General features: G+C 38.2%; 1 protein-coding gene across 3 annotated transcripts in view; it reads right to left on the bottom strand.

The window, feature by feature from the left end:
• Positions 1 to 12,292, bottom strand: part of MIA2 (melanoma inhibitory activity 2) — a 75,690-nt gene that overhangs the window by 52,572 nt on the left and 10,826 nt on the right. Inside the window, exons 3-6 of one of the 3 annotated variants that reach the window (XM_019551670.1) lie at positions 12,163 to 12,249; positions 8,363 to 9,572; positions 2,193 to 2,417; positions 1,976 to 2,076 (exon numbers count right to left, since the gene is read on the bottom strand). In XM_019551670.1, coding sequence (XP_019407215.1) covers positions 1,976 to 2,076; positions 2,193 to 2,417; positions 8,363 to 9,572; positions 12,163 to 12,249 — 1,623 coding nt within the window. Of the gene's footprint in view, positions 1 to 1,975; positions 2,077 to 2,192; positions 2,418 to 4,280; positions 4,365 to 8,362; positions 9,573 to 12,162; positions 12,250 to 12,292 lie in introns of those variants that run through there. The other 2 variants (XM_019551671.1, XM_019551674.1) reach the window with 2 other exon arrangements.

Genomic DNA, 12,292 nt, shown 5'->3' with positions numbered 1-12,292 from the left:
CCCCACATCTTAGTGTCATCAGCAAATTTGAACAGGGGGCTTTTTACCCCCTCGTCCAAGTCACTGATGAAGATATTGAACAGTGCGGGCCCGAGGACCGAGCCCCGCTGAACCCCACTGCCCACCTCCCTCCAGGTCAAAAATGACCCATCCACTACCACTCTCTGGGTGCAGCCCTCCAGCCAGCTGGCGACCCAATTGACTGTGCGGGTGTCAACACCACAGTCCCCCAGTTTCTTAATGAGAACAGGGTGAGAGACAGTGTTGAAGGTATGCCGAAAGTCCAGGAAGACTATGTCCACTGCTACCCCTGCATCTAAGGATTTGGTGACCTGGTCATAGAAAGCCACCAGGTTGGTCTGACAGGACCTGCCACTAATGAACCCGTGTTGGTTGCCCCTAAGCATGACCTCCCCTGCTGGCCCCTCATGGATATGTGTCAGAATAAATTTCTCAAAAAGCTTGCCCAGGATCGAGGTAAGACTAACTGGCCTATAGTTTCCCAGGTCCTCCTTCTTCCCCTTTTTGAAGATGGGAACCATGTTGGCCTCTTCCAGTCCTCTGGCACCACACCAGAGCACCACGAGTGCTGGTACAGCCATGGCAGGGGTTCCACAATGACCTCAGCTAATTCCCTTAGTACTCTAGGGTGGAGATGGTCTGGACCGGCTGACTTGAATACATCCAGTCCCTCCAGAAGTTCCCTAACTAGTTCCTCACTAAGCCTTGGCCTAGATGCACCTCCCCTGGGGCCTGAGGGGGTCCCAGAAGGGGGGTGACTGTTCTGGTCCCTGCTCAGGAAAATGGAGGCAAAGAAATCATTAAATAGGTTGGCTTTGTTGTCTGGTGTGACAACCAAATTTCCCAATGCGTCCTACAGGGGCCCCACATTACCCGGAACCTTCTTTTTACCCACTATATATTTAAAGAAGGACTTCTTATTGTCCTTAATCCGGGAAGCTAGTCCCAGTTCCCTCTCTGCCTTGGCCTTCCTGACTGCATTCTTGCATTGTGAGAGATGGCAAATAATAAATTCCTATTTACTTTCTATTCACCATTTAGTATTTTGTGAACTCTTGTCATGCCCCCCTCAAGTGTCTCTTTTCTAAACTGAATAGGCTTAGCCTCTTTAGTCTCTCCTCATATGGAATCCCCTCCAAACCACTAATTATTCTCACTGTCCTCTTCTGTACTTTCTCAGGTTCTTCCTTTTGAGGTGTAGTGACCAAACAAGGGCACAGTATTCAAGTTGTAGATGCACCATGGATTTATAAAGGGACATAATGATACTTTCAGGGGGGAGGGTGTTGGTTTTTTTACAATTCCCTTCTCAATAATTCCTAAACTTTTATTTGTCTTTTTGATGCCTGCTGAGCACGGAGCCAATGGTTCTAGCAAACAGTCCACAATGACTCCTATATCTCTTTTCTATGTGATAACAGTTAATGTAGAGTCCATCCCAGTGTAAGTACAGTTTGGGTTATTTTTGCTTACATACATCACTTTACAACTTATTGACATTGAATTATATCTGCCATTTAGTTGTCCATTCTCTCAATAGTGCCAGATCCTTCTGTAGTTCCCTGCAGTCTGCCTTGGCCTTTACCACGTTGAATAATTGTTGTGTTATCTTTGGATGCATATATTTAAGCATACATTTGAACATACAATGCCCTGTAGCGGATCCCATAGTAGCAGCAGAAGTGAAAAAGGTCAAAAGGAAATAACAGCTCTCTTGCCGTATACCTGCCACATCTCCTGAGTGGTCAGGCATCAAGTATCCCAGTGGTCAAGTTTCAAAATTTTGGTCTACTCAACTGTTTCTTCAACATTAAGGAAAGGCCATATTAAAGATCTATCCCAAATTTTGCTATCAGATCCAGCACCAGTTCCAGTACAGAATGTAATACGAAATGGAATCTGGTCTAATTTTCCTTTTAAAAGGTAAAGAAAACAAATAACAAATAACTCTTACCTTTCTGCTTACAGTTGCCATTACTGAAAATACAGATTTTATAAAGTCGCCAATGTCAAGAGCATTCAAACGCAGGAGTATCTGATATATCCAGCCTTCTTCCGTTTCATTGATAAAGAAAGAAGATGTTTTATGTTACAAGTCAGTCTTGTTAACACTTTCATCTACTTGTTTTTAAATTTGCAATCTTGCTTAAATTAAGCAACTTCACACTTACCATCACTGGGAATGTAATTTTGAATCAGGAAAGGCATCTCTGTGAACAGCTTTTTGGCACCTAACTGAATATTTCTTGCTGAATCATGTATTTTTTCCTTGTTTTTTATTAATGGAATTGTTATACCTTCTGAACTTTGGGCATTATTATTTTCATTATTCAAAGGTGTATTTATGCGATGTTTCTCTTTTCTTTCTTCTAGTAATTTTATTTTATTGGATATATCTGCAAAAAATTAATATTCATTTTCAGTGTTTTCATCAATGATTTCTTCTTTAATTTTTTATAAGATTGTTTTACAGTACATCACTATTTTGATTTCTGATTTTCTCCTCATTTTCAAAGCCAAACTCTAGACTTTTTCACTTGCAACTTGCCAAGAAAGGGGCAAGACACTGAAACAGTTCCAATTGTTTAAAAAGTTTTAGACACCATGCTCTGCAGGGCAAAATCAGCATAATTAATATACAGAATACTGAGTCATTAGGTACTCTTCTGATATCACTGTATGACAAAATAATACGAAAAGTGACCAGGCAGAAATATGAGTTTACTCCAGGCAGGAATGAGTAGATTATAGAAAACTGCAGCTAATCCAGATATACTAGTCTAAATTCTTGCCTCAGAAATCAGTTGCATGCATATAACAAGAGACAACTTCTGTGTTGCATAGATGCAATTAAGGCCAGTTTGATTCACTAATTAGAAAAAAAACACGTTTATCCTTGATTAGTACTGGTTTGAAAACCCCTAGGATTACAATTATGTGCAGATAGATATCTGTGGACTCAAGAGAGACAAAATAGCCAGGAGAAAAATTTTATGCAGGACTAAAGGTAAACAATTTCCCATAAACTAATTAACTTTCTTGTAAATAATATATTCACAACAAACATAGGTGCATTTGTACATGAGTATGATTAGATTATTAGCTGTTTTAGAGAATGCCACAAGAGCTTGTAATATGAACAGTAAAAGCTTAATGAAAACCAATGTTAATTCACTACATTAAGCATAATACTATGATGAGATTATCTCAATTTCTGTTGCAAACATCTCAGTACTTTATGAGGTTACACGTGTTACCACTCTGCATATATACGGATATATAAGATACATTAACAAGTACTGCAGTTATCTACACCATCCTATTTTTTACTATACAGTTCTTCAAACAGCAGCAGCAGAAGCAAAAATCCTTCTGAAAACAAAATGCTTCTAGTGACAAAAAGAGGAAATTAGCATTTACAAATGTAGTAATCATTGTTCAGGGCCATTTCTCAAAGACGATATAATAGATATTAAAAACAGTTTTAGTGAGCTAAGAAGAATTTAATTATGTGTTAGAGACAAAAGGTTGCCGTTAGCACAAAATGATGATTAATATAAATATGTTATTAGTAGTAAAGAAATAGACCATATTTTCAAAATCTCAGTTTGGCTTCTAAAGTACATGTTTCCATTTTAAGCTCAGGTTTGGGCACATGTAATTTAGATTTGGGTATCTATTATATATTTCTAATTACTCAGCTTGTATATACCTTTGAGTGTGTTATATTGCAAGTGTTAAAATTTGGCCATGATATTAGAGGCTTTAGAATATTTGATCTAATATTTGAACTAAACACCTTTCTGGAATAATGAGTAAGGTGAATAGGATCAAGTATGAAGTATATAAATATGTGGCCTGATTTTAAGCCCACTGAAGTCAAAAGAAAGACTCACATACACTTCAATGAGCTTCATTTTAGGCCCACAGAACCTAAACAAGATGGACTATCTTTGGAATAACTATGAATTTTCTCAAGTAGCTACCTACATGGTTTACTATTTTTACAAGTATTCCATTTGTAACAGTGGGGGATAAGGAGCCATGTATTCCTAAAAATATATATAAATATGTGGCCTGATTTTAAGCCCACTGAAGTCAAAAGAAAGACTCCCATAAACCTATTAACAGCTATTAGCCTTGATTTTTAAAACACTGAAAATAAATACTATGAAGTGTGCCATACGTTATTTTCCTCTCAGAGAGCACATTTTGTTCTTGCTTTACTATCTTTAGTTAGTAAAACAGCAGTCCAGTACCTTGTTGTGCATTTTGGAGACTACACTTTACTCTCACAGCTGACCAAAGTTCTTCTAGAGCTACAAGAATATTCACTTTCTCCTTCAGACATTTATCACCCACACTGTCCAAGGAGGTTCATCTTCAACAGAGTCAGTAGTCTTCTCTCCCTGAAATTATCTACACGTGTAAGCTGAGATTCCATGACAAGTCTTTTCAAACTGTTGCTCCAGCAGCATCAATGTCTCACTTTCATACAGACTCTCTGAAGGTTTCTTCCTTTCCAGAAACAACTTTAAATAAAATTGTTGGTATGCAGTGAATGGGTTGGATACATCTGAGTCACTATCAATTAATATTTGGTCATCCTTTTTTATTTCCTGGGACACTGATTCTCTCTCCCAGGTTATAGTGTTGTCAGTTTCTTTTTCATTGTTTCTCAAGTCTGCTGCAATATTCTTTTCCTTGGTACCAAGTAGTTCTTGCTCAGCTCTATCTTTCAGCATTGTAAGAGGACCTCTGCTATTCAGCTTTTGAATGCTGTCTCTGTCTTGTTCTGATTAATTTTCTCTCAACTCATCCTCATTCCTTAGCACGTTTTTAAATTTTTTTTCTTATTTATTCTAATATCTTCCCCATTTTCATTTGAGTTTTGGACAAAATTTTGTTTGGTATTTCTTCCAGAGTTGTGATTATTAGTTTTACTAAATAAACCCCCAAGAAACCACGATGTTCTAGTAAATATACTATCTGCTACCTCCTCTGTCTGGGCACCATTTTTATTATCTGTATTTATGGACTCTTATGTTTGCCTGACTTTCAGTATCTTTTTTGTAGTTTTCCTTGTAATTGCTTGGTTTTTCAGAAGCAGCTAATTTTTTTATATGACTTATGGTTTTAGTTGGAATAGCATCTTCCTTTTCAACATAAGTTTTATTATTCAGAGCTATATTTAAATGGAGTGTATCCAAGCCCTGCTCACTTTGCAAAGGTGCATGTTCTACGGGTTTGTGAGCTGAATCATAGAAAGGGGAAGTAGGGGAAAAAGGCTTGTTAGAATCAGAGTCATCATGGTTTTTAAATGCTGTCTGGCTTTGCATTTGAAAGACTTAAAAGATTCTAAATGTAATGCTGGGCTGCTGCTTTCAGGCTCTTCAACTATACTATAGCGTTCCTGGTATATATGTTTTTGTTCCATATGAGACAGTTTATAGGATTGTGGTGTTTCTGTTGTTACTACATTTTGTTCAGAGATTTTCAACTCTGATATATCCAATAATTTTGATGCTACATTGTCATCTGAATGTGAATCTGATGGTATTTTCTGGTCTTCAGATTCATTTTCTGTATTTATGTTTTCTGTATCTTCATTATGATTTGGACTGGTGAATGCGGACACTTCTACATTTGCCGATACAAAGGAATCTTGTCTTTTATTATGCAGCAGATGATTTTTACATTTTTTTTTAGGATCTGAATTAGTATTTTCCTCAGACTCACACTTTGACATCAGAAGCTCATGTTGAAAAGATGGATCTGCCAGCGCTATTTCTACTGGATCTTTCTTATGATTTGATTTTAGTCCCTCTTCAGAAAAACTAAGATTGGGTGCTATAATTTGCTCATGCAGGACCTGGTCGCAAAGAATATTTTCTGATAATGAGTCTTCAGTAATTATAGGATTATCAGAATATTATTCCTTGAATTTAAGATGCCATTTCTTTCATTGGTGTCTTCATCTATTTTCTCCTGTGGAAACAGCACCCTTTGCAGACCCTTATTGTCCTATTTTCTCACTTTTCTGTTTATTTGGCTTATTGTTTTCTAATATTTGCTCAGTGGGTTCTAATTTATCTTCACTGGACTCTGCAATGTGTTCTGGAAAAGTCTTTGGCTGTTTTACTCTGTCTTGAGAGAACCAATTCACATCTTCCCTATTCACTACAGTTTCCTTTCACATGATACTGTCATCATTTGAGTCTCTGGAAAAAAATATTTTTTACCAAACCTTGTAAGACATTACACAAGCCCTTTTCCGGATTTTCATTATATTTCACATCAGCATGTTCTCCTTCTTCTTTGGAGTCTACAACATAGTGCTCCTGTACTTTATGTTTTAAATTATTTTTTTAATATCAGTTCATTAAATTGTAAAGATGACTGACCAGAAGTTTTAATTGTTTTTATGCTTTTTGTATCAGCAACATGATTGCTACCAAGTTCGTGGCAATTAGCCTCCAAAATATTTTCACTTCAATAATCCTGCTTTTCTTTCTTTTTGCTATTTTCTTCTTTAGAAGACTTTTCCATAAAGGATCCATGTTGCTCTGGTGCATCTCCTATATTTATCTTTGACTCTAACGATACTTGGTGCTGGTCTTCTAAAACAGAAATGTCAGTGTTATCTTTTATAATAGAGAATGGTTCACTTTCACTCCCCATAGTACTGTATTGTTCACACTTTGGATATGTAAAAAAAGGTCTACATTGTGTTCTGACCTGGATTCTGCAGATGAAAGAACCAAACAATCTTTTACTAATTTGGTTTCTTTCATTGTGCTTTCACCATTTTGTCCATCTTTCTTAACTGCCAACTGAAGCAGTAGAATATCCCTTTCTTTGGAATTATCTACATTACTCTTCTATGGTAGTTGATCATTAACCTTCTGATTTGATTGGGCTTCCTCTTCAGATTCTTTATTCTCTAGTGATATTTCATCATCTTTTCTAGACTGGCTATTTTTACCATTGAAGTACAGTTCCTCTGGCAGCCTTTGCAGAAAATGCTTATCTTTGCTTGTGAAACTCTGAGAACGTAGTATGTTTTTATAATGACTAACAGAAAAGAGAGACTGAGGTTCTTCAAAATGTTCAGGCTTTTCTTCCTCTGAAATTCTGATGTCAGATTGGTCTATGTCATGAAGTGAGCTGGAAGAAAAGAAAAGGTGGTCTCCTACCAATTCCTGTGCCTCTTCAGAAATTGTAGGTTCCTGCTACTCTTGTTCATTCAACATTTTCAAATTAAAATCTGTGATGACATTAGGGATACTGTCAAATGAACCTGGCTGGTCTTGTTCTCTGATGCCTGCATTTTCTCTTTGACTTCTGTGTTTCCTATGACTTAGCTTTCCACAGCTGTATTTTGTTCTGTATTGTTAACTTCAGTTACTTTGGCTTTGTCTGATATAGCCAGAGTAAGAGGTAATTCATCTTTACTTGGGATCTTGAAGTTCTGAGAATTATCTACATGTACCTGCAGTTCCCTGCAGTGTGGCATTTCATCTTCTGAATCTTATGTTTTTATGTCATTCTGTCCTTCCTTTTGTGCTGTTTCAGGTATTTCCCTTTTTGGTTTCACACAGAAGTAAATCTATTGTATTTTTTCTATTTAATTCTGAAGATACATGTTGCTGATCCTCTGAGACAGGGACATAATAATTACTTTTTATATTAGAACATTTCTCTTTTTCACTGATTGTAGAAACATCTCTCTCAGATTTTAAATGTTTAAAATGTTGTATGAATGGCACTTGGGAGACTGGAGGCTCTAATTGGGATTCTACAGATAAAAGGGCTGAAGTATCATAATATTTTTCCACTTCGGCATAATGTATTATTTTTCCATTGCCTTGCACTGATAATGGAGACAATCACACACTTTCCTGGGACATGTCTACATCTCTTTTCTCTTGCACTCTTTCACTAACCTTCTGATTTGCTTGTAACTTCTCTGCAGTCTCTTCACTTACTTGCAAAATTTTGTCACTGTTTTTAGTTTGGGGGTGTTCTTCACTAAAACTTAAATCCTCTTGTGCAGGTTGCACATATTCCTCTACTTCAGTTGCTGAACTCTGAAAGTTCAGTTTGTTTGTAAAATAACTAAAAGAGAGTAGAGGTTTCAGTCCTTTATACCTTTCATCCTTTTTTCTCTCTGAATTTTTAATAGCCATGGGATCTAAACTCTGAAGTGAGCTAGGGAAAGATGAAATCCAGGATGGAACTGGTTGCTGTGTGCTCTGAACAACCACAGATTCATGATCCTGATTATCTGACAAATCCTTATTTAAATTAATAAAGTTACTATAGATATTTTTATACCAACCTGACTGGCCATTTTTGTTTTCTGACTCCTGAGTTTTCTTCTTAACTTCAGTGTTTTTCAAAACTTGGCTTTCTGATACTGAACTTTGTTCTGAGCTGTAAGGTTCAATTAGTTTGTTTCTCTCAGCTACCTCTCCAGCAAAAGATGTCTCCTTTAAATCTGAAGTGCTCTTGAAGTCAAGAAGAGTATCTCTGTTTGTTGGTAGCTCCCCAGAACTTGGTGTTTTACTGTCTGAATCTACTGTTTCTCGTACAACATTTTTCTTGTCAGTTTGTTTTTCATCTGTTGTTTCATCTGGTTGTTTTTTTAATTCTCCGTCCTCATGAAATTCAGTTTCTTGTTGGTTGGAGGTCTGCATTTTTTCAGTCTTATCTGTTGTATCCTCTGCTTCACTGCTTTGCTCCTCATTTATTATAGTTTCATCTTTCTTAGCATGCCCAAAAGTTAAAACATCAGGTAACTCCAAATTAAACCAGCTTGAGTCAGAATCCTCCTTGTCACACTGTTGCTGTTCTTCATCCATTGATGTTTCTGTAGCTGCAGCTCTAAGTTCATGATCAGAATGTCCAGCCATACTAGAGCTGTGATGAGCTTGTGGATCATTTTCATCAGAGGGCAAATCACGGCCTATACTCTCTCTGCTAAAATACAGAATGTCTGTCAATCCACTTTGAAACCAGCCAGAAACTGTGGGCTTTGGTTCATCTTCCTCATTTAGCTCTTTTAAGTCACTTTCTTCAGCTACTGCTATTTTTCTGCTTCTGAATGTATTTTCTTCTACAGACTTACTAACTCTTTCAGTAGTTTCTTCATCATGTTTACTTCCTAGGTTAAGCCATCTTGCAACACTAGAGACAGTCCAGGTAGCTTGTGTTGGAGCTGATGGGTGAACGCTTTGAGCTTCTGGATGGACAGCATCATCATTCCCACTCCTGTCCTTTCTGGACATCTCATTGCTTGTAGTCTCCTCCTGCATGTGAAGATCTCTGGATGGTATATCTGCTTCAACATTTGCAGGATCTAACTCAACTTCATGATCCCACAGGAAGGATGCATGCTTTTGGAGTCCACCTTTCAACTCCTTTGATTCTAGTTCCTTTTGCTTTGTATAAGGTAATGGATATTCATTGTCTTCATCATGCTCATGTAATAAACTATCTTTGTTTTCAAAACTGTATTCACCTCCATCAAGACAAAGGAAATCAGTCTCCTAGAAGAACAACATTTACTTTTTATTATTTGCATGAATATTCTAAAATACTTTGCAATAAAACAACATAACCATATTATCTTTTTTTTTTGTTCTATACAATTATATTAGTATAGAGGTTCATATGAGCTTCAAGTGTATCAAAATGGAAGCTGGGAGGAGATATTAGTACTCTTTATAAACATGTTGTATTGATACAAAATCAAATGAACAAACTGGTGGTGAATACACTTAAACTGGAAATTAGAAAAAGGTTTTTAATCATCAGGAGAGTAAAGTTCTGAAGTGGACATCTGAAATGATAGTGGTGGCATAGAACCTAAACTGTTTCACAACAGAGTTTGTTAACTTCATGTAAGGGATATTCTGACTGGATAAGAATGATCTCAGAATCAGTAATTAAAGCTTGTGATGCAAGGCTTCAGCTATTTAGCTTGCTAGAAAGCCAAAGGGGGTTGAAAAGAGACTGGATCACTGTGTGGGCTGCTCACCTATAAGGAAGTTGGCTAACAGTGTAGGGCTTTAACTTTAGTGATAGACAGGACAGGACCTGGTGACAGAGACTGAAACTCAAGAAAGTGGTCCCAAGTTGAATTGGTTTCCTAGCAATAAAGAAAGACTGAGCATTGGTGTAGTTTTTGCACTGGCATGATAACCTTGCAATATCCTAAGATTCCTGAGGTTAGTTTGTGTTTTTAGGGATATGCTGTATTCTACAATTTGAAAATGCAAATGAGGCATGAATGGGTGGCCATGATGGTTATTTCTGGATTGGGATTTTTCCCCTTGCTCAGCATCTTTCCTCTTGAGTTTTACATATGAATATAATACTTGTTGTATATTGATTAATCCTATGCTCCAGGGCTTCTGATGGTTGTCTCTAGGGGCTGGGAAGAAATTAGTTCCCCCCATTAATTCATTACTAACTTCTGAGGGTTTTTTCCCCTCTCTCTGAAGCATCAGAAATGGGACATTTATTGGCTGCAGTGCTTCTAGAGCAGGGGTGGACAAAATATGGCCCATGGGCCGGAGCTGGCCCACTAGGCCATTCTATCTGGCCTGTGGGGCCCCTAAAAAATTTAGAAAATTAATAATTAATTGTTTGTGGCTGCTTGTCAAAGATGACAGATGCCAGGGGCAGGAGGGCCCAGGGGGAGCCTGCAGCAGGACCAAGCAGCCCAGCCCTGCCCCATCTCCAGCCACTTCCCTGCTTTTTGCTGCTGCTCCAGTGCCCTGTGGCTCCTGGCTGCATCGCCAGACCAGGGTGACATGGGGCTGTGCCGGTACCCCATGGCCAGGACTGGGGGGGGGAGGAGAGAGACAGAGAGAGAGAGAGAGACCCCCTCACTCCTTCACATACCCCAGCCACCCATCCTCCCCATAAATCCCATCCACACCCCACATATCCACACCCCCCCACCCCATCCACGCTCTACAGACACCCACACCCTCCCCCACACCTCACATACCCACAGCCCCCCACGCCACCCACAACATACAAGAGTAAGACTTCATTTTAAATTATTGTACAATCACCTCTATGTACATTACACAAACACATGTAAACCAGGACAAAAATATATTTTTAAATCAAATTAATGTTGTAGATATTCACTTTTTAGAATATAATTTGGTATGTTTCTGGTTCTGAGATGACAAAACCCCTTGCTGAAAGGAGTACTTTCAGAGGCAATGAAAGGGACTTCTGGTAGCAAAGGTCAGGGGCTAGGGGGCAGGACTTTTGGTTACAAGATGGCGACCAGGGGTGGGGCATCTGTCAAGGAGCAGGGTTACCCATGCAGCCCTCGACAGCTTGCTAAAAGTCGGTAAGTGGCCCTCTGCCCGAAATAATTGCCTGCCCGTCCTGGAAGCACTGAGAAAACCTCTTAGATGCCTAATTGCTATGTCTTATTCACATGCTCAGATTTAAATGGTTCATCAGATTTGGGATCACAAAGGAATTTTCCGCCAGGCTAAATTATTGACTGCCATTGTAGGGAAAGGGTGATTACTTTCCTCGTAGCCTGGGACCTTGTCTCTTCCTTAGGATTTTCTGGACTTAGTTTATTTAGCAAATACCCTGCTGTTGCAGGTGGCCAAGGCATTAGTGGTGCTCTTGGTCTCTCCTGCTCTGTTCACAGCATTGGTGGCATGCTGTGTTTTCTAAGGCTTGGGTATGGCATTTTACTAAAGATCCTAAGTTTCTTATGAATTGTTAAGGGGTGCTTTGGGCAGAGGATTTGGAGGGAATGTTCCTATGAACCTTTTTGGACTGTTTCTTGCATAGTTAATTGCGGTTGTAGTGGATTCAGTGGTCTGAGTTGTCCCTCTTAGTCCCATGAGGAAATGTAGACAATCCTGATTTTCTTCTTGGCTTTAATTTGGTTTACTGGGAATAATGTGAATTTAAACTTTTTATAAGATGTCTGTATCTGAGCAATACAAATACACTAATGAAAGGAAAACAAAATAGCACATACTGGACAACCCCAAAGAAAACCTGAAATGACCCCTGACATTCTACTCATGTATTACCCAATGATTTCAACTATTCAAGAGTACACAGGTAGAACAGGTGATGATAATTTACCTTAGTTGGTATTTCTACTTCTTGTGTAATAAATACTTCATCAACTTTGACAGCATCTTTTGGGAAGTATCCAAAATCCTTCCCTTTCTATAACAATCACAAAGGAAAGAGAGTACTTAGTGTTTGGTTA

Source organism: Crocodylus porosus, unplaced genomic scaffold (assembly GCF_001723895.1).
Source record: "Crocodylus porosus isolate Cpor-Errol unplaced genomic scaffold, CroPor_comp1, whole genome shotgun sequence".
NCBI lineage: Eukaryota > Metazoa > Chordata > Crocodylia > Crocodylidae > Crocodylus > Crocodylus porosus.
The sequence above is the reverse complement of the archived record's forward strand: the minus strand, read 5'-3'. Positions and strand labels throughout refer to the sequence as shown.